Source organism: Suillus fuscotomentosus (genome assembly GCF_016647785.1).
Source record: "Suillus fuscotomentosus strain FC203 chromosome Unknown F5891scaffold_34, whole genome shotgun sequence".
NCBI lineage: Eukaryota > Fungi > Basidiomycota > Agaricomycetes > Boletales > Suillaceae > Suillus > Suillus fuscotomentosus.
In genome coordinates this window covers 97232-117267 of record NW_024539546.1, presented here as the reverse complement: position 1 = coordinate 117267, position 20036 = coordinate 97232, and the positions used below count along the sequence as shown (strand labels likewise).

The window sequence follows — 20036 nt, the reverse complement described above, 5'->3', positions numbered from 1 at the left end:
TCCTCTACCTCACCGGCAATTCGAAGCTGGCTCGTCTCGTCACCCTCAGAATGCACACCAGCACGAGGATGCTGAGCATTCTGCGTACGCATATGCATCCTCCCAGGTTGCGATGGCCGGAAACGCCATAACAGCGGCATTGGCTAACCCGTATGCTCAGCATGGAATGTCTCCTCATTATTATCAGGCATATATGCAGGCTATGCAGCCTCCGATAAATGCGCAAGGATATACCCTATCGTCGACTTACATGCTTCAACACACCATCGGTGGAAGTGCTCCGCGAAATGTATCCCGTGAAGCTAGCAATAATGTCCCTGCGCGGACTAACGATAGAAGGCCAGACTCCACCAGTGGCCAAGCGCATGCTAGTTGGTACCAGCATGGAAACTGTCGTTGTACTCGTCAAGGTTGTGTGTTTACTGGTTCTAAGAAATCAGTTGAGATACATATGATGGACCGCCACTTTATCTTTCCCCCTGGATGGCAGAAAAAAGACGAATGGGATACCGACCCAAGTCTAAAAGGGTAGGTTTCACTTGAATTCCGTCTACCTGGTGACTTTGAATTAATTCATAGCTTAGCAAACCTATTGCGATTCAGGGAACATCTTTAATCCTCGACTCCCAAGAGGCGATCGATGGTTGGATAGCAGAGCGCAAGAACCGGTTTCCTACTACACAGAAGGTGGAAGACAAGAAGAGGAAGTTTCAGGAAGCCATCGCGAGAGGCCAGTTGACACCTGAAGACATTGGCTTACAAGCGAGAAGGAAGCGGAGAAGAGATGATTCGTCATTTCGGGGTCAGCAACCAAGGGGTCGAGGGAGGGGTAGAGGAATGGGTCGTGGCAGTCACACTAGTTTCATTGTCTCGAGGACTCCAGATACATCATCACCGATGAAACCCCAAGCAGCACCTCTTTCCTCATCAATTCCTACGGAACAACAGGATAGATCTGATCTAGACTCTAGTTCGGATGATGGTGCTCCCGAAGTTGTGTCTTCTAAGCGTCCTCCAGCTGCAGAGGCAGTCTTGGTCTCAACACCACAGCTCAAGCAAGAACTGCAATCACAAGCGCCACCCAAACCCATAAAAAGGCCACCTCAACCTCAACCCAAGCCCCCGCCGCGAAATCCATTTGCGTCACGACCTACCTTGCTTAGGAGTGTACGTAGTGCTTGTGTCCATTATCTGTTGGACTGCGAGTTGATATATTTCATTAGTTGCTTCTTCCTGAAATTCGCATCACCGTATCAAACCTGTCTCAAGCGGTTCGATTTTTGGTTGACAACGACTTTCTGCGAGGAGTAGAGATGAAGCCAGGCGAGGCGCAGCAGAAAATGATTGAAGTACTGGGCAGCACTGGACCCCAACTTCAAAACGCTCTCTCAGATCCGAAGTCCCAGATGACTGTCCTAGAATAGTAATGATATCATTGGCCAGAGTACGGGAGTAAGTAGGGATGTTGTGTAGATTCATCGTATAATTATCGTTCATCGTCCTGAGTCGCTCTCACTATCACCATCGCTCTCACTTCCACTCCCATCCTCGTCGGCTTCGACCTCCAACGTCCGTTTCTCAACTTCGAAGCCATAACCAGTCAATCCGGCCGCAATCTCGTCCGCCTTGGAAGGTGCGGTGACCACTGTTACCATAGATCGCTTCGAGTCGAACACAGGCAAAATATGCTTCTCCAGGGCAGCAAGTACATCAGCCTTCGTCACTTCCTGGTACTTCTCTAGCATCTGCAGGCTGTGGTCTTGGGGAACTCCTCTAAGAGCTTGGTTAGTAAAGGAGTTGATAGCCTATGACCACTGTTAGCATGATTTAAGCTCGAATAAACACACGTACAGCTCGGCCAGCCGTCGCGACATTCTTGGTGACGCCATAGACAATGCTGCTTTTGGCTGCATCAAGAGCGGTTTCCTCCAGTGCCACCTTGATTTGGATCAGTAAATATTATGATCAGGAAAACATAAAACACACGGTCCCATCAACTAGTCCGCTAACGACCTCTTTTGCTTGTTTGAACGCTTCCAGGCTGTTGGAACTCTGAAAGATCATCAGCAAAAAAGTTCATCGTTCGCCCAAGAGCCGCATACCCGGTAGAGGGAGAATGTGAGTAAGCCAGCTTCTCTATCTACAGTAATGTAGGCGCCATACGCAAGACCTGAGCCTCGGATAGAACGCTACACATGTAATAAGTAAAATTCGGTTCCGCTCACGATGTGTTCACCTACCCAGAGGAAGCTTTCTGTGGCATTGAGAACCTCGAGAGCTACCCGGAGAGCGGGGAATTCAGGATGATCGAAGCCTCGTATTGCTTTCGTAGTGTGGTTGACGAACGAGCTTTCGATCGTTGGCAAGCTCACCACGGTAGCCTAAGAACAGGAACCGGTAAGAATGCTGCAGAGCCGTAAAACAAAAGCTCTTTGCACCTTGGTTGCAGGATTCTTACCCAATTCACTAAGCGTGTGACTCGTAAGCTTCAACGGAGCAAGTTTGGATTCCTGCGTGATCATGAAATGATGCCGCCGATGCTAGATAAAGAAACACGTACCGGTAGAAGGTCCCCAAAGTGTTTAGACCAAACGCTCTTTGGCTTGGGTATGTCCAAAACGTTACCCGTGACTGATATCCGTACTCCAGTGGGATCCGTCACTGGTCATGTTGTGAATGAATTCCATGTCATGCTTTCATGATACGTACGGTATTTCCTCAGTTCCTCAAAGTCCGCGACCACTGTATCAGGATCCTCTTGAAGGTTCTGGATAAGTTTCGGCACAAATTCTGATTGGGGAAGGATGGCGCCAGCGAGCGATGTCGAGCTCTTATCGTAAAGCATCTCGGCCCATACAGAGGACAGAACATTGTTTCCATCACGCTTGAGTTCCGGAAGCGACTGCGCCAGCTTGGCAGCAGAAATTTGCAGTCTACACCGCATGAGACATAAAAACTAGACGGATACCACGAGATTCTACCTTTCCTTGTCAAATATCGAATTGTATACGAGATCACGTAACCATGCGATGGCTGATTCGTACTGGGATGTCTCGACCTTGAAGCTGACGCGCATTAATTCGGAAAATTGGTCAGATATACCGAGAACAGCCTCATACGAGACTGTGCCATCGTCGAGCTGGTTGACAACCTCTTCATGGCTGAGTACCTCTCCTGAAGCGCGTTGCACAGGGAGCGAGAAAAATACGGAGAGATAAGTCGAGAGGTAGGGCCGTAGCCTATTAGGCAACTTAGCCAACGAGAAGAAAGCATGGACAGCAACGAAGTCGGACTGGACAGTCTTGAGCGTCAGGATCAAAAGGAGATTATGAAGCCTTTACCTTGACATGGTCGTATTGTACGAACATAGAAAGTGGCGACCCATCAGACTGGATGTGCTTGGAAAGCTGAGACTGTCCAGAATTCTGCACAGCACTTGACCGCCCTTTTCCAGGCTCTTGAACGCACTGAACAGGTATCCAGGAAATGCTCTTCACATCCGGAACAGGGAACGACGTCAAAACGTCAGTCGGTATTGGCTTCTCATGTTCAGCTTTTGCAGCTTCCAACACCCGCTCTGCATTGATAAGACCATCTGGACCCAGCGTCTCCCGCTGAGTAGCAAGGCGAGCCTTTTCATCCTTCTCGAGCTTCTCTGCCAGAGCTGCAGAAGGTTTGCCAATGACGACAACGTAAGGGCGATCAATAATGTATCTAATGGTGGTTGAGCTATGTCGAGGTCATCATCTATCATGACTTACTTGCGCACGAGATCCACCCATTGTGAGCTAGTCCATGTCCGTAAAGTCCTATAATGATTGATTTCATCTAGGGCAGGGTGCATGTCCGAACCATCCGCAGCACCGTACAAGAAGTCACTTATGATGGCACCTGAAAAGGTGTCGCCTTTAGCTGACTCCAATTTGCTGCGAAGCTAGGTGGCGTCAATAACTTCAATGTTTGGTCACGACCTGGTGGTGGCAACCTACCTGGCGTTCATCCCGGTTGATGACCATGGACATTCTCGTCATATCTATACCATCCAAGGCAATCTGTTTGAAACTTGCGACAAGCTTCTCGTCGAAATTATCCAACGCTTCGACAGGGACTGAACCAATATAGATCGGTAGATCAACCATTGTCGCGCGAGTGTCTTCGCTAAAGTAGATGTACGAACTTACAAGGAATGTCGTCAGTCTAATACCGCACCGAATTATGAACCAGATACTCACCAGAGCGGTGACTCGATTTCGATGTACTCCTTGTTCAAAGGGGCAACAGGCGATGATGTAAGGTATGTAGCAAGAATGTCTAAAGCCTGCGAGATTGTAAGCTCCAAATCAGAAGGTTTGTAAGACCACAGACTTTTCGCTCCACGAAGTCGTTGGGCGAGGGACCAGTATAGATGATCAAAAGTTCGCCCTGGCTCTCGTCCTTCTCAGGAAACTCGACGGTTTCCTTCGTGATTTTCTTGATGGGAGACCGGTTGGCACTAGCGGTCTCTAAGAAGGGTCGTTTCCAACCGCTCGGGCGGGGACCATGGTTTTGACCATGTGAAATAATACTAGGTTCAACCTTGTCCTGCACTACAGCCAACAAAGACTTTGTTCCGGTGGAAAGCTTTCCGGTAACGATCAAGGATAGATTATGCGGAACATAGTAAGTGGCGTGATAATCCCTGACTAAGATCAGAAGGACGTTAGTGAAGGATGGACGCCAAGAGGGATTGATTCACTTTGCTCGACAGAGAGTGCCCTAAGTGCTGACATGAGTCCACCGGTTTCGCTACGATAGGCACTCCCAAGGGGGTACAAGAGACGTTGTGAGCTGAAAGGTGAACATGAGCAGTAAAAACAATGGTATAGCATAATAACGAACCGTAGGCCCATAAGATCGCCCGACGTATTTTCGCGGCCCTGCATTTCACTGTACACAACACCACTATTCTCGCCCTTTGCATTAATGTGGTGAACCTAATCGCGGCGCGCGTGTCAGTATGTCCGCGAACAACAGCTTTGATAAACTGCCGACCTCAGTCAAGAAGGCTGCCTTGGTCATCGTGGGATAGAGGATGTGATCCACATATATCGGTAAAAGTTGAAGGAAGCCCTGCTCTCCAGCAGTTGAAGCGGTATACGCTGGGAGAAAAAGATCGATGGAAGGAAGGAATACGGCACTGCAGAAAAGACTTACCAGTATGATCGGTGTCTGTCCATGCATTGGTTCCATGAGAAAACCCGCGATTCGCAAAATGATCTATGATGCCTTTGTATGGGTATTTTTCCGAACCCATGAAGACGAGACTTCCAAAAATATTAAGCTACATTTGAAAATCCATTAGACGCTCCACTTACTGCTCTAAAGTGTGCGGGCAGCCGCTGTCATCGAAGACTGTCACGAAGTTAGCCCCGACGTCAGTGACAAGATGGAATGACACCGACTTTCGGTACCCACAACGAAGTAGCCGTTGACGATAGGCGCTAGCCAGAATATTAAGATTAGGTCGAACAAGATGACACGATGCATACCTTCATAATCGAGATGCACAATAGTGAGACCAGTAACACGGCTCTGCCATCTTGATACGACGACGTCAGTGTAGTCTAGCTTGACACGTTTGATCAGGTCGAAATTGCCATAAGCATCAAAGTTATCGTGCGGGGCAGCTGAACCATTTAGAGACTGAGGTGGCATCGATGAGATGGATGATTGGAAGAAGCGGCAAGGGGAAAGGAAGGGGAGCTTGCGATTGGCGCCGGTTTGCAGTTGGACCGATAGGTTTGATAGTCCGATGCGTCTCCGAGAGAGAGCCCTTGTACAAAGCCGGGACGCCGTTAACAGTCGCCGCTGCATTCACTCAATGCGAGATTTTTCTGAGCGGAACAGTGCTCTTTACGTCAGCACTTACTTGGGTCCAATTTTATACTGCTCAGGCTCACACACTGGCATGTGACTACAAATGACGCTGTCTCCTGCGTTCTCTCGCGCCTGTTCTTCAAGGCCACTCATGGAGACGAAGCGTATGTTTGATTACAAGCCAACGCCTGAGCAATTGGCTCTTGCGGCAGGAACGACGTAGACAGCGCGAAGCAAAGAAATTGCAGCAACAGAATGCCCAGAATCAAGCTCATCTCCCTCCAATGTTTCTTCCAAGGCTATGGAAATCTTTGCCAAGCACTCAGAGTGCACCTCGGTCCACTATGAAGGTCATGTCCTGGAATGTTTGTGGATCTTCATCTTGTATTTCGGAACCATGATGCATCGATACTTTAGCTTCTTGCTCAATGTCTGATTCGTGCGTGGTTTGGTTCACGCCCAGTGTGTGTTCAGGCTCAGTGATGGTCGAGGATAGGCTCGAACCTATTTCCAACAAGCTCAAAAGCCCTTAAAACCTCTCACAGGGAGCCTATGATACATGCAGAGATTCTGTCCCATTCTGCGGATATAATGTGCTTGCAGGTTAGTCGTCAAACCATCTCAGACGTTCAAGTTTCCATGCCGAGTGCTGCCACCCACAGGAAGTGGATCGCCTAGAAAAGCTTTCTTCTACTCTAGAACAAGCAGGGTATTCCTTTGCTTATGCTGCAGGCCCTGGAAAGCAGCATGGCTGCCTTATTGCTTACAAGCAGAACAAATACAGCCGAGTGGACGAACTTATAATTGAGTACGACAAGCAAGAAGTGCATGAGGATTCTTCCCATCCCGCTACACGTATCGGATCGAGTCGCATTACGAAAAATATCGGTTTCATGGTCGCATTAGCTGAAGTCGGGGCCGATCACCAAGGTGTCATCATCGCAACCACCCATCTGTTTTGGCATCCTGCGTTGGTGCAATTTATATGTTTCAACTGAACCCACATTAATATTGGTTTATTGTTTCAGATTCACGTACGAAAGGGCAAGGTGTTTCGGTTCATTCGCCAGTCGAACATATCGCTGAGCTGGCTCACAGGCAGGCCGGCATTCTCATTCGAGAAGTCCTTCATTTCCGACAGTCTATGAAACTTGACCATTGGCCCTGCATCATCGCCGGCGGTAAACATGCTAAATTCGAAGTGAATTACTGTGTGTTGACTTCCTCGTGATTCTAGACTTCAACTTCACTCCCGATGACCCGGCATACTCCTTGCTCGTCGGCGATTCGCTTACTGAGGCCCAGTCTCAGTGTTTGCATATGTCTCGTGTAATTCATATAACCATCGATCCCACTATAGTATCAACTGCCAAGAAGGCAGACGATGAAGAGGGAGATGGCTCAGAGGCTGATCCAGATAGGGTCATCAATAACTCCAGAGTAGCCACTTCATCAGACGGACTGCTGTCCGACCTTGAATTGACATCACTCTTCATCAATGGTGCCAAGCTTCGGAGCGCATATGATGAAGGTCAAAGGACACAGAGAGACAACGGCACCCCAGGTGATTTGTACACATTTGGCGATCGAGTCTCTTTGCCCCCGACCAGACTCGGAGCTCATGAACCAATGTGGACTAGTTACACAAACTACTGGAAGACGACGCTAGGTTTCTTCGTCTCTTCCGTCCCCCTTCGCTTGCTGAATCTGATGTTGTTAGACTACATTTTCTTCGTAGACACACCCAAACACAGCATCAATGTTGCAGGCTACCTCAACCCACATCGTACCACTGACATGGAAGCAGGTCTTCCTCAGATTGGCGTTTGCGGAAGTGATCACGTCTCTCTTTGTGCAGAACTCCTTTTATCATGATAGATTACAACGTCGAGGAGGTATATGGCATAACCTGTCTAGGGTATTTCAAATGGAATGGATCCCAACCAGCATTGGTAAATGGGATGAAGAAGTAAAAGAAAACCTGGTATGATAAACGGAGGGATGAAGAGAACACGGGAATAGGCACACGGACCCTGGTCCAGTGGAACGACTTATGATATCTCTAATTATTTCGACCTGTCCGACCCTGCAAGTAATTTATCAAAAAGTTCTTGAGCAGCCTGCTCATTCCGAAGTTGGATCATATAGATGATGCCTGTCCGTGCACCTTTGGCATCGCTGAGTTCAATGGCAACACCAGTCTTTCCCACTCGTTCCACGCCATCCGTAAGCACTATCGTCGAGATGAGGATGTTCTTCTTGTCTTTTGAGCCCGCTTCGACAACGAGTTGCTTGACATTAGTTGGCTGCTGATGATAGAGAGTCAGTCGCGCAGAGCCCAATGACTTCCATTGCGCGTGCTGTTGCTGGTGGAAGACCCTGCACTTCATTTCCGTTATCGTGGGCTTGGCTGGACCCAGAGGCTTTCGCTCTTCAATCGGTGAAGTTGGAGGACTATTATCGTGGAATATTGATTCGGTGAACGAGTTTGCTCTAGAACTGATCTGCTGCGATGGTAGGATGGGTCTTATCGAAGCATTATTGCCGCTGCCCACAGAACTAATAGAATCTGTACGTTGGCCATAAGGTCGTGATGGTATCGGCAGCCCTCCAGGTAAGGAAGGAAGTGGTGGTGCTTGACCTGGACCTGGGGTATAGTCATACTGAGAGCGGAGGGACCGCGATGATGCTGACTTATGGAGTCTCCCGGAGGACGGCTGCGGCTCAGACGGTGGTCGAGGGGGAGGAAGTCCATGAGGAGGACCTCCAGGACCCGTAGACCGAGAAGGAAATGGCTGAGCGTGATGGGGTTGTTGAGAAAAGTTCATAGATTGAGCTTGGGGGGGTGCGCTTTGTGGAGGGCGAAGATGTTGATGAATTGACGGGTACTGGTGATTGAGAGACGGTTGATGATTGAGAGGCGGTTGATGGTGAAGAGACTGCGTCGAGGTGTGACGTGATGAATTGACTGACGATTGATGATTTAAGGGTTGTTGTTGTGGGTATCCTTGAGCAGTAGGAGGAGAGTGCACTCTATGAGGTGCCCCTCCCATGCCGGGGTCCTGATCAGGGAAGGGATGCGAAGAGCTGGTCGTGCTTGCACTCCGAGCTGGTGGCATGACCTGACCCAGACCGAAGGAGGAAGGTGGCGAATGTGTAGAAGCTCCTTGACCAGCAGATGGCTTGCGCATAGGGTGAGGGACACCAGAAGGAGCATCCTGCAATGACGGCGTCCTCTGTTCGCCTTGGAAATTTTGCGTCTGGGGTATAGCAACAGCTTCGCTAAGATTGATGTTCCCATTCCCCCCCACGACTTGCCTTGGAGCAAATTGTCCTAAGCTTGTTTTGCGAGGGGCAAAATTCTGTTGTGATGTGATGCGAGGCCTCGAGAAGTTAGGTGCAGAGGAGAGCTCAGGAAGCTCAGGTCTTCCATTCAACACACTAGAACTGGCAACCTGCTCCCGTGGAACACCCTGTTGAGTGTCATTAGCCTGCTCACGCGAAGGAAATCCCTCATTTGCAAGAGGAAGATCAGCAACTGGTAATACAGGGGGGCCTTTAGGCAAAGGGGGAACTGGTTCTGAAGCAATTCCAGACACTTCTCAAGATGTCAGCAGGGGATGTTGCAATCAGAGGTACATGCACATACTGGTCCTTGCAAAATCGATACACTCTTTGAATTCCTTGATGATCTCGTCACGGGATTGCATTGAAATGGCCTCAAGGATCAGCGTCTCTTTCCGCATGATGGAAATCTGAAGTACGTTATCTGCCAATATTTTAAGATTTTATTCGGTGTGATGATCACGTTACGCACCTTGATCAGGTACCTCGGTCACCTTCAGGACTTTTCCAGAAAGTGGAGGGTAGCAAAGCTGCATATCAGGACCGTCGACACCCGCTGCAATCCTGTCGTCCAAGGACATCTCCTCACATATCAAGAATAGATCTGATAGAATAAAGACAAAGCCGTGCTGGTGAACAACGTTCACGCCTGTCGAACGAGGAGTAAAATGGACGACAACATTGGCCGACAATTTAAGTTCTCTAGCATAAGGCAACGTTGGCGGAGACATTTGCAGACGAACGAGCTAAAGTAAAGCAATCAGCGATCAGCGATCACCACGACACATCATGGGAATGTACGAACCTTGGGCTCCATGGTAAATATGTCGAGTGTCATATCCGTCGCCAATCGTTTCTCCAGGTTAGCGATGGATGTAGGCATGGCTGCTGTGGAGTTACGACTAATGGATGTCATCCCCGTCTCCCGGGAAAATCGTTCTCTAATTGATGTCAACATGATGGACGGCATAACATCATTGTCCGTGCTCACCCGCTTGACGAACCGCTTCCACGAACGGATGTAGCTGCGCTGACATTTCCTCTCCCAAATTGACCTGAAAGTAGCTGGTCGTGCGTTGCATCAAAATCTGTCACTGGAGACATCGCTGGAGAAGCGATAGGCCCAGCCTTCTCGTTAGATGTGGCAGGCGGCAGTGCGACGGAGGAAGCGGGAGGACTGTGGCCAACCTTGACCTGACATCTTCCGTCCAAAGTCTCCAATAGATCGTCTAACTTTTCAAGAGCACCTGTCAATAATCGATGGTCGCTCCTGCCCGGTACGGTGCTCCTTAGCAGTCTGTTGTATAATTTCCTGTAATATAAAAGACGACCCTTAGGCAACAGAAATAGGGCATCCAAGGTCCATAACGATGGGTCGGCTAGCTGAGAGGACTGGATTGCAGCTATTGAGGGAGGGCTAGCCGTAGAGAACGCCTCGAGAACGCCTGGAAGCTTCATATTTGACTTGACAGGCTCCCATTGATCAAAACCAGTAGAGAATTTCTGACAGTACGTCGTGTAAGGTCGGTCAAGGTCATCAATCTTTGGAGCACATTCAGAATGCAGGAAAGTCTGCCTAGTGCTAAACTCTCACCCATCGCATCAAGAGGTCACCCAGAGCTTTGGGTGAGGATGGATTGGCGCCGATTTCTTTCAGTTTCTATGCACGTGTTAGCCACATCGTACACGTGAAAATGCATTACCTACCGCGAGGAGTGTGCGATTTGTCTTATAGACACTCTCAATGCTGCGAAACATGACATCGAGCTCTGGTGGTGGCAAATTGGACCGTGACCATGCTGCGGCTACCCTCTACAGAAACAATGAATTTGACAAGTCTGTGATGAATTCGGGAACGCACTCGTATTATGCCAGTCAAGTACTCCACATAAATCTTCTCGCTCTCGATAAGATCGGTCAAAGGACTAGATTTCTTCGTCTTTTCTATTTGGGAGGTAGGGGATGTAGGAGACATTGATGAGACAATTGGTCCAACTGCTATTGCGGGAGATTTGGGCGAGTCAAATCCTGGTGGCCGGTGTGAATATGTACCTAGAACGAAATCAGGGCGAAAAAGATGCGTTACCTAGAGATGCCAGGCTTGGTATTGGAGGTAGTTGAGGACCGTTGTCATCAAGGTGAGTATCTAGTACAAGGCCGATATTCTTGGGAGGTGGCGGTGGTGATACATGTGAATCTGAATCTGGTGGTAGAGGAGGTAACTTTAGATCACGACCTAAAGGTCTGTATTGGACACCAATGGAACCGGACATTGTTGATAGAGCGAGAGATTCTAAGTGGCTGGGATTAGAGCATCAGTCCTGTAGGCAAGCTTAAGCTTGGCGGATCTGTAATTCAATAAAAGAGGTGACCGACAGTCGCGAGGATAACGTGCACGACTATTATTTCAATCAATTTTTGATATGAGAACATTTCCATCAACAACCAGAACATACAATTTGTTTTCCAAATATTTTACACAAGCTAACTACAGAGAAGTCACGTGATGAACCCGTACAATCAAACCCGCATCTGGTCTTTCCAGCTTCGTGCTTCGTGCTCCATAAGACCTTACTCGACTCGTCTATTCCATGTCAGATAACGTTGTGGAAGCCAATCGGGTTCCTTCCACTCTTTATCAGAAATCTCAGCTAGAATCATTTGCGCGATAACTTCGGCACTAGAAACCATGTCATGTATGAATTGAGCCCGAGACAGTTCAGCCACACAATGTAAGACTTACCAACCGAATGCGCGCGGCATTCCATGACCAGTATATCCTGCGGCGATGTACTGTTTCTTGTACAGGTCTCTATCTGGATTGGCTGCGAGTAAGTCTGCTACGGCACCAACCTGGCGAGGGGTACATCAGCAACAGTACTTGCAAGAGTTACTTGGACGTACAAATGGATCCCCCGTCTTCGTGTAGCCCGTGATGCCAGTCTAAACCTTCGTCAGGGATGTCCTCACCCACGTAGAAAGAGCACCTACCCATTCCATCTCAGGCTCCGAATGAGGGTCATATTTACCTTCGAATACAGATGGCAAGAACTCGCGGAGCGCTTTCCCAACGAGAGGGTGCGTTTCAGAGTCATCATCCACATATAGCTCACGACTGGGTGCCGCAGCTTCCTGGCCACCACCGATGATGATCAACGGTTTTTCGGTGTCGCGTGTTACGGGTCGGGGGAACCAGTATGCAAACCCCTAAAAGAGAGATTGGCCACGAAAAGACGTGCTAGGATGGAGTGGCTTACTTTGTTTCCACTCCAGCTCGATATCTTGATTTGATCAGTACCGACAGAAGCACGGGTGGTCATTACTTGTCCTCGAGCGGGTATAATTCCATCTGGACTCGCGAGGAAAGGAAGGAGGTGAGAGGCATATCCATTCGTAGCATGGACGATACGGGAGCACGATATGCTACCCCAGTTCGTCACGACTGTATAGGTGGAAGTCGTTTCATGCGTGACTGCAGTCACCGGCGTCCGAGTATGCAAGCTGAGGGAGGCGTATTGCCTAGCGTGTGCTTGAGCGTGCTGGTACAACTTTGTGACGAGTTTTAGCGGCCACACATTATACCCTGGCCTGCGGAATCCTGGGTAAGGGACGCCATATTCCTAGTAATGAGAAGGTTGAATCAGACTAGGAAGGTTATGACTAGCGAGAACAGACACCTTCTCGAGTTCCTCCTTCGAGAGCCATTCCACACCATCTAGATTGAGCTGTGCTTGACGTGCCATATCGAAGTCATTGTGCGCGTTTTTTGCTTCCTTCTCCGTGAATAAGAGACTTATGTGTCCACCTTCTACGAGGTCGACGTCGCTCGCCCAGCCATTCTCCTCTATGATCTTGACGAGTAGAGAAGTGGTATGTTGCTCCAGTTCATATGACTTAATTGCCTCGACCGTATCAAATAATGCCTGACGTTGAGCAAACCTGGTGAACGCGGCCGGTGTAAGATGTCCACCATTTCTTCCTGTAAACGTTCTTTTCTGCACGAGAATCTCAAGAAACACACGGGGCTCCACGCACCGGTCGCTCCTGAGCCTGGAATACGTCAGTACTGTACAAAAAACTCATAATCAGCAGAGACAGACATGACAGAAATCTCTCGCCTCGAGTATCACGATACTGAGCGGGTGTTTGATAGAAAGCGAGGCATTATTCAAGAGTTCGATAAGATGGTACGCGACGCCGACAGCCAGTGAAACCAGCCCCGATGATGCAGATGTCTGCCTCGCTAGGCAGAGGATCTTGGCTGCCTTGGCCAGCGAGCGGATTGGCATCCGGGGAAGAATCAATCCAGAAGGAGCGGGTTGGATTGCGAGATGGGAGTTTAGCAGGAGTTGGATGTCCTGATGGCGTTGTCTCGAGTACCTTCTGAGAATGTTCTAACTTACCGAGTATCTGAGGGTGAACAGGCGGCATTATCAACTGGACCAACTAAGAAAACGAGCAAGGGCCGCATCCAGCCTCTCATTTCCGTGAACTCAAGTATCAAAGATAAGATAACATGACCATTAGCCTGGCCCGGCCTTGGTGGAACTTCGAATGTGTTGAATTAGTATTACAACCACAAATGGGTACCGGCGATTACGCACCCGCAACCCTGACTCCGCTTTTGGGAGACAATCATTCAGCCGTTCATCACATATGTTCTGAGGCAAGCAAAAACTGTGGGGTTCAAGCAATACTCAGGGTATAGCGCCGTACGAACAACGACCTCGTTGAGTACGCAGATTATCGCAGTGTAACTGCTGATTATCCACACAAGAACTAGGACAATGGGGGAAAACTACCTTCAAGAATCAAAATCAAGACCAACTCCAGCACTCGCACTGGCAAACGCAATGAATGAAGACGAAGTATACCACTAGATAGATAGATAGACACGATGATTTGACCGCCAATACCAAGAAATGGAAGCAAACTTGCTGCCTCAGGCGGCATTACTCAGAGTAAGTTACTCTAGCCTGCCCTATTCTTCGCAGGCGATGGATGTCCTGCAGGTCCATCGGCCTTTCACTTCCCTTTGACCTTCGTCACCTTCCTGGCAGGCTTCATGAAGAGGCCTCTGGCAGCCCCGCTCAGTCATGGACCTCGATCCTGTTTGATACACTCGAGAGCCGGTCGGACTAGTTCATGGTTCAGGGAATGGCCTGGTGCGTGGTTCGAGATAGGGCCTGGTCAGCAAGGCGGTCATTATACGGTCGACGAGAGCAGCCATGACAACCTCTCCATACCATACAGTAGCTCGAGATGACGCACAGACGAGATGGTGACAGAGGGTGACAGATGTTTGATAAAAGAAATATAACGAGCAGACGAAGCCCCGTTAAGTGCAGCATCCAACTTGGTGCATAAGCGACAGAAGTGCAACACTGCAGCAACAGAAGGCATTTGACAGATTCAGGATGGGTACGCTTCTTTGGAACAAAGACTGAAGGGAGTTGGAGAGCTGCCTATATGATTCAGACAATAAACGCGGGCAGGAAGGGATGTGAAACGGGGAAAAAACACGCAGGATCATCACTGACCACGGTAACATACTGGTGACTATACAGAGCGTTGATATCGACCATTTGAGAAAACCGACGGTAAACGACTTGGTAAATACTCAAGGTTCTTGTTTCCAAATATTTTACATAACTAACTAATTTTAAAATCCAATAATAATTACCACCTTGACACCAATACTATTAGTATCAACGATGTCATATCCCCAGCAGTGGCTCAAAACCACCTTCTCCTCGCGGTCACGCGCCGTCGAACTCTTACAGCCAGAGTTAGAGAAGGGCGTCATCACAAAGCATGATTTTGAACTAGCAACCAGATTCCTGCCTGGGGGGCACAGACACTGGCCTGTTCGTCTGTTGTTCCGGTATCATGTTCATATTTGACCGCGCATCCTTACGAACAGGCGATATATGGGGTCGGGGCTGCAGGCGCTACCCTCGGTTATGGGTACTCCATGGCGCGTCCCAGGTGGTCCCACGCAAAGCTTGCATGGGGCTCGGGCGCTGCAACCGCCATAGGATTGGTTTTTGGCGGGGTCAGACAAGTCTTGGCCCACAGACAGTTTACAGAAGCTCTGGAAAACCCCGCAGGCTTTATAGAAGCGTTACGCAATGTTGACCGCAGACTTGGCGGCGATGGGCAGTTGGGCTTCACGCTGTCACGAATACGAGAGGATGCTGCACGTTTGGACAACACTACTACTTCCGGGACTAGTCAAGAGCATGGCCCGGAGATGGTCAGTGAGGAGAATTGGGGGGCATCTTTACCTCATTCTGATGGCGAGTAACCGTGTTGGTTCTGCTATATGTCACTCTGACATTTTCGCAGCCCCTTCACCCCAAGCAACTCAACCAAAAAATCGTTGGGAAGAGATACGTGCAGCGAACGCACGTTCTGCTGGTTATGTATCTTCATGGGACACTATCCGACAACGTCATGAACGGAATAGATTCCCATACCCAACATCATCGCCGAGTAACGACCCACCGTCGTCTGGAATGGATGATCGAACAGGAGAGCAAGCCAAGTTTGACGCTATGCTGGAGGCCGAAAGAAGGAAAGGACAATCACAGGACTTCCGCGAATTTGTATGATGCTAATGTACCGACGAGACATTTCTTTCGATACGTAATGAGAACCAGCTACCAATAATTCAATGCATTATAAGTGGATATACGCACAGTCCAAGGCAGTCAACAGTATAAGTAATGGTTCGAGATGAAGAGATGTAAACTCATATGCGGTGATTCCATCGCACTATTCCGCTCTCGGAAGGGAGTGGCTGCTGTAGCTCGTGGGGGGACCAGCTGGGGAGGATAGGAGGTGAATTTTCAGCGGGGCGACCGTATGAATCTAGTGAGCCCGAATCACGTATGAATATCGGGGAATCATACTCCATTGAGTGTAACATGGAGGGATTTGGCAGAGGTGCCATCTGAGCATTTTCAGGTAATGTTGGCGTCGCAAACAATGTGGTATGAGAGAATGGATACAGGGGTAGCCCCACCTCCAATGGCTGCTTCTGGCTTGTCAATCGTACTATTTCTCTCATAAGGCCTTGCAATAACTTCTCTTGGCGAGCTGCACCATCGTGAATGAGAAGCCTTTGATAAAAGAAATATACGTACTACCTATGGGAGATCTCACTCCGTAGTTGATCATTGCTCGTCTGTCATACCAATCAATGGAGGTTCTACGAGGTTTCAAACGAGAGCGTACCGCAAGACGTTGATTTCTCCCCATACCTGGTCTTCTCTTGCCTCATCCCCTACTTCTATGAAGTGTTTGCAGACCTGAACTTGAACGACTGCGGCAAGGTACCAACAGATCTGCGATAGACAATGAATGACTTCTGATCGGAACAACTCAAAAACTCACTACGACAAATGGGTGCAATCGTGATATATCCAAAGAAGTCTCGGATAACTTGAAGTAGGCTGAAAGAATGGCTCTTGCTGCATTGATACATCGACTTGTGGATATGCGATTCAAGTCGGTTAGGTCAAAATAAGGGTTATGAAGTGTAATCGTAGCCCTAAAAGTTGATATGTGAGGATTCACGAGAGGAAGGCAGGGCAAAAGCACTTACGCGTACGGTATAATATGGACCATATATAAGTCTGTGTCCACTGAGCCATGATTACCAGGCAGATCGTTAGCGCTCATCATTTTGAACATGGTTGGGAGGTTAGCTAGGAAGTCATTGTAGACAAGTCGATCGAGATCCGCAAAGCCAGGTAATTCGAAAGGGTCTTGGAACTTGCTAGGCGCAGTCGGAGCACGCAAGTTTCCTCGGACATTGAAGTCTGTGACACGACCAAACACCATGATCGCCTTGATCAGGAGTAGAAACGAATCGGTGTATTTCGGCAAATGTGTGGTAAAGACGTCTTCCGTACACATGCCTTGAGGATTGCTAGGCATTAATTGCTAAGGGTGAGGTCAACACGGAGCCGTTATGAGCTCTCAAACAAACGATAACTAATGCTTACCTCTGAGTCAAAGTCCTCCCCTCGGAGAGGAAGCTCGGTCCCCATGTCCCTCTCATCAATTGCATGGATCCATCCACCGACCGACACTATACGGTCAAAGATGATTGTTGTCCACCAGGTGCGACGACGTGACTCCAGATCTATGAGGTCCCTCGGGGGAGCAAGATACCCACCCGGTAATCCACTGTTGTGAGTCGAGAATGTTCCTGGATAATTTAACCGCAGAGGTATGGCAACGCGAGTCTGGAATCCTGCAAAAATCCAAATCTCAACCCATCGTCCTTCTTGATAGAAATACCAAGCAAGCAGGATGCACGCCTGAACGACGGGAAAGATATCTTGGCCAGTGGCCATGGTTTTGTCAATATACTGTCGAGTTTTACTTGCGTGGAACTCCGCAAATTCATCACGTCTCGTGCCGTCGGGCAAAATTGCCACATTGCGGGAGGACCACCTGGAAGCTGACGCACACTACCACTACTGTCAGTGAGATCCAAGATTAAAATTAGTGACAGATTCACTATTGCATGGAGTATGGCCGAGTGTGGAAAGGAAGGATCCCTAGGATCCAGACGTACGGCTGCAAGAAAGGATGGGCGATGAAGGATACGAGGACCACAAGGATCGCACTTGAAAAACACATCTATACTATGGAAACCTTAGTGAACGCGATAGACAGAGCATCAAACCTCACTAGTGCTCCTAAAACACTGCGCTCAGGGAGATCGGGATTCCAGCCGGAGTATATTATTTCAAGAATGGTGTCAGTGGAACTCTTGTGCCGAACCTCGTAAAGTTCTGGACTATTGCTGTTGTTACGGGGATCAGAATCGTCCATATGACCTGGAATTATAAGGTCTTTTGGGTAAGGAAGTGACGGTGTTTGAACAGAACTAGTGGCAGGACTTCCGAATTCATGATTCAAGGAAGACGATGCTGATCCAGGGCGGAACTGACCGAGATGGCGTAGTAGTTGCTGAGATGGTCCTGACGGACCATTGTTTCGTTGCTCTTGAAGTTGAGTCTTCAATTTCGCTGGAAGCGATTCAGCCGACATATAGTTGAGTAGGCTATGCAACGTACAAACTTCTTCTTCCAGAAGCCGAATTTTTTCGAGAGGATTTGTATCTGGTGCCAAAGCGAGACCATCTACTGGATCATAAACGCACTGCGGTTCTGCAGGGTGCCTGAGATCTAGATGTGAACATCACGAGCCACATGTATTCGTAGAGAACTTACGCGTAGTCGGGCGGTGCAGGCACACTTATGAGGGACTGCCATTGCCTTATGTCCGCCATGTCAGGCTATCTTGGTACCGAACACCGAGAGCTATTGTACGCACTTCACACATGTGCCACAGTGGGGACGGGCGGCATCACATTTCTAGAGGTCCGAGTTCAACCTTTGGCAAGCGAGGGCGGCCGATCATAAACTCACGAGTTTTCTCTTTCGACATGGCCGACAAGCCTTTGAAGGATAGCAGAGATTCCACTTTAAGTACGGAAAGATTGGCGTGTGCTTACCTGGTTCCTACGAAGTGCAGGGCGATTTGTTGCGCTAGCGCCTGGGGTTGCCTTCGGCATTAGTCACTAGTTGATGATATTGGTGCTTAATGTATTACTAGTGCTCGAATGGTAGTGATACCCGAGTTTGTGGTTGTGTCAAGGTGTAGTGGGTGGGGAGCGAGTAGTTCTGCTTTTTCGGTGGTTGGGAAATATAAGCAAACTGCTCGGAGTGAGTGAGTATTCAAATGTGCAATAGTCGACGATGAGTTCGCACTTGCATCATGGAGATACCATCATTGAAATATTCCTACTACATGAACTATTTGGGTGAGCGGCCTCGCGGACCTTTAATAATCTCAGGTACAAGGAGGTTCAAGAATGTAACCGGTAAGCAAGAGGCTGAAACGTTCTTTGTAGATTGTACGTCACCTACTCGAACGATGGCAGGCAAACATACATTTTAACTCATAGTAACATTAAGTGCGTTAATGTAACGTTCATGCCTGCAGGTGCTGATAGCTGTTATAAGTGTGTTCCGGATCCTGTGTACAGGCCGTCGACACTGGTGAGTACACGCACACAGCATAGTGCCAGGACTGTCGAAGAAGCGGTGCCTTTCCAAAAGGAATAATTTGCCTACTGAAAGTCACCCGCGGGGCTTTCCCCGGCTGTTCCCACAACTCGGTCCATTCCAGACGGAGGGTTTCAATTATTGACTCTGCCCTCTACTATTAAGTTCAATTATTTCCTTTCAACTCGGAGCGCTCACGGAGGTACTTCATTGCTGGTGTCATACTGAAGCTCGGTATAAAATAAAAAAAGATAACTCGACGTGGGAGAGCGTGAGCACTGAAGAAAAATGATCATATCGTCAAGGTGACATTTGATGAGGAACGTAGTGGACCGTGATGAGCTTGCTGATGGGTTAGATCGTTGGAGAAGACATCATGATGGTATCAATGATGCACTGGCAATAGCATTGCGGCAGTCCGAGTCCACCGCAGAAAAGAAACAGTACGAGGGAATGAAAGAACATGCGTGCCACAAGGCAAGCAAAGAAGCGATGACAACTGGGAACCACCCAGTCTTTAATTGGGTAGCCTTGGAAGAATCGGCAACAATACGTATATCTTGCGTCGGGTCAATATGTATGACAGGGGTTACGCGTTTTGGGGCACTCATTTCTTCCTGGCAAGCAATGCTTGAAGCGTACATAACGGCACTCCTGTGGCTAGCCCCGTCACCCTAGAGCGTTTTTGGCTGAGTGCCACCGTAAGAAGTACAGGATCTCTCCCACTTCGAAGAACTTCTAGCGAGC

General features: G+C 48.8%; 8 protein-coding genes across 8 annotated transcripts; 3 read left to right on the top strand and 5 right to left on the bottom strand.

The window, feature by feature from the left end:
* Positions 1 to 166: 166 nt before the first annotated feature.
* F5891DRAFT_954131 (uncharacterized protein) lies at positions 167 to 1424 on the top strand (the record flags this gene model as incomplete). Its single annotated transcript, XM_041375237.1, has 3 exons — positions 167 to 528; positions 585 to 1167; positions 1224 to 1424. The coding sequence occupies 3 exons, from the start codon at positions 167 to 169 to the stop codon at positions 1422 to 1424; spliced, it is 1146 nt and encodes a 381-aa protein (XP_041224706.1).
* Positions 1408 to 5885, bottom strand: F5891DRAFT_1039771 (Metalloenzyme, LuxS/M16 peptidase-like protein). Its single transcript, XM_041361968.1, has 21 exons — positions 5529 to 5885; positions 5442 to 5480; positions 5355 to 5391; positions 5194 to 5303; positions 5032 to 5138; positions 4879 to 4973; positions 4736 to 4827; positions 4366 to 4682; positions 4233 to 4318; positions 3990 to 4176; positions 3762 to 3934; positions 3342 to 3714; positions 2982 to 3292; positions 2710 to 2933; positions 2561 to 2661; positions 2439 to 2510; positions 2241 to 2381; positions 2103 to 2189; positions 1987 to 2052; positions 1852 to 1938; positions 1408 to 1805 (listed from the first exon to the last, which is right to left on the bottom strand). The coding sequence occupies exons 1-21, from the start codon at positions 5851 to 5853 to the stop codon at positions 1494 to 1496; spliced, it is 3342 nt and encodes a 1113-aa protein (XP_041224705.1). The 5' UTR covers positions 5854 to 5885; the 3' UTR covers positions 1408 to 1493.
* A 399-nt stretch (positions 5886 to 6284) lies between these two features.
* F5891DRAFT_1129078 (endonuclease exonuclease phosphatase) lies at positions 6285 to 7731 on the top strand (the record flags this gene model as incomplete). The annotated part of the gene is made up of 7 exons (XM_041364357.1): positions 6285 to 6318; positions 6353 to 6459; positions 6519 to 6826; positions 6885 to 6905; positions 6955 to 7037; positions 7094 to 7525; positions 7577 to 7731. 7 exons carry the CDS (start codon positions 6285 to 6287, stop codon positions 7729 to 7731), a joined length of 1140 nt encoding a protein of 379 aa, XP_041224704.1.
* A 95-nt stretch (positions 7732 to 7826) lies between these two features.
* F5891DRAFT_417017 (uncharacterized protein) lies at positions 7827 to 11648 on the bottom strand. Its single transcript, XM_041371749.1, has 9 exons — positions 11288 to 11648; positions 11063 to 11229; positions 10909 to 11013; positions 10796 to 10861; positions 10193 to 10743; positions 10007 to 10142; positions 9674 to 9947; positions 9506 to 9625; positions 7827 to 9454 (listed from the first exon to the last, which is right to left on the bottom strand). The coding sequence occupies exons 1-9, from the start codon at positions 11472 to 11474 to the stop codon at positions 7923 to 7925; spliced, it is 3138 nt and encodes a 1045-aa protein (XP_041224703.1). The 5' UTR covers positions 11475 to 11648; the 3' UTR covers positions 7827 to 7922.
* A 124-nt stretch (positions 11649 to 11772) lies between these two features.
* On the bottom strand, positions 11773 to 13632 carry F5891DRAFT_1129076 (FAD dependent oxidoreductase-domain-containing protein; the record flags this gene model as incomplete). Its single annotated transcript, XM_041364356.1, has 7 exons — positions 11773 to 11881; positions 11945 to 12038; positions 12096 to 12144; positions 12193 to 12408; positions 12459 to 12821; positions 12879 to 13196; positions 13393 to 13632. The coding sequence occupies 7 exons, from the start codon at positions 13630 to 13632 to the stop codon at positions 11773 to 11775; spliced, it is 1389 nt and encodes a 462-aa protein (XP_041224702.1).
* Positions 13633 to 13841: 209 nt separating this feature from the next.
* F5891DRAFT_1039757 (uncharacterized protein) lies at positions 13842 to 14810 on the bottom strand. Its single transcript, XM_041361967.1, has 2 exons — positions 14448 to 14810; positions 13842 to 14387 (listed from the first exon to the last, which is right to left on the bottom strand). Exons 1-2 carry the CDS (start codon positions 14602 to 14604, stop codon positions 14296 to 14298), a joined length of 249 nt encoding a protein of 82 aa, XP_041224701.1. The 5' UTR covers positions 14605 to 14810; the 3' UTR covers positions 13842 to 14295.
* A 77-nt stretch (positions 14811 to 14887) lies between these two features.
* F5891DRAFT_1039756 (uncharacterized protein) lies at positions 14888 to 15907 on the top strand. Its single transcript, XM_041361966.1, has 3 exons — positions 14888 to 15068; positions 15125 to 15500; positions 15550 to 15907. The coding sequence occupies exons 1-3, from the start codon at positions 14916 to 14918 to the stop codon at positions 15813 to 15815; spliced, it is 795 nt and encodes a 264-aa protein (XP_041224700.1). The 5' UTR covers positions 14888 to 14915; the 3' UTR covers positions 15816 to 15907.
* F5891DRAFT_1039753 (uncharacterized protein) lies at positions 15908 to 19001 on the bottom strand (the record flags this gene model as incomplete). The annotated part of the gene is made up of 13 exons (XM_041361965.1): positions 15908 to 16325; positions 16441 to 16550; positions 16600 to 16756; positions 16811 to 17151; positions 17214 to 17684; positions 17735 to 17861; positions 17903 to 18248; positions 18297 to 18400; positions 18453 to 18497; positions 18556 to 18596; positions 18651 to 18680; positions 18737 to 18787; positions 18993 to 19001. The coding sequence occupies 13 exons, from the start codon at positions 18999 to 19001 to the stop codon at positions 15956 to 15958; spliced, it is 2202 nt and encodes a 733-aa protein (XP_041224699.1). The 3' UTR covers positions 15908 to 15955.
* Between the last annotated feature and the right edge of the window lie 1035 nt (positions 19002 to 20036).

Coding starts and splice junctions, on each gene's coding strand:
- F5891DRAFT_1039771 (XM_041361968.1), bottom strand. CDS start 5,853: ATGCAGCGGCGACTGTTAACGGCGTCCCGGCTTTGTACAAGGGCTCTC. Junction 2,934..2,981: donor TCGATATTTGACAAGGAAAG/GTAGAATCTCGT, acceptor CATGCGGTGTAG/ACTGCAAATTTCTGCTGCCA. Junction 2,190..2,240: donor CCACAGAAAGCTTCCTCTGG/GTAGGTGAACAC, acceptor TTACATGTGTAG/CGTTCTATCCGAGGCTCAGG.
- F5891DRAFT_417017 (XM_041371749.1), bottom strand. CDS start 11,474: ATGTCCGGTTCCATTGGTGTCCAATACAGACCTTTAGGTCGTGATCTA. Junction 10,744..10,795: donor GTGACCTCTTGATGCGATGG/GTGAGAGTTTAG, acceptor TGTGCTCCAAAG/ATTGATGACCTTGACCGACC. Junction 9,948..10,006: donor TATTTACCATGGAGCCCAAG/GTTCGTACATTC, acceptor GCTTTACTTTAG/CTCGTTCGTCTGCAAATGTC.
- F5891DRAFT_1039757 (XM_041361967.1), bottom strand. CDS start 14,604: ATGCCTTCTGTTGCTGCAGTGTTGCACTTCTGTCGCTTATGCACCAAG. Junction 14,388..14,447: donor TCATCTCGAGCTACTGTATG/GTATGGAGAGGT, acceptor CTTGCTGACCAG/GCCCTATCTCGAACCACGCA.
- F5891DRAFT_1039756 (XM_041361966.1), top strand. CDS start 14,916: ATGTCATATCCCCAGCAGTGGCTCAAAACCACCTTCTCCTCGCGGTCA. Junction 15,069..15,124: donor GGGGGCACAGACACTGGCCT/GTTCGTCTGTTG, acceptor CCTTACGAACAG/GCGATATATGGGGTCGGGGC. Junction 15,501..15,549: donor ATCTTTACCTCATTCTGATG/GCGAGTAACCGT, acceptor ACATTTTCGCAG/CCCCTTCACCCCAAGCAACT.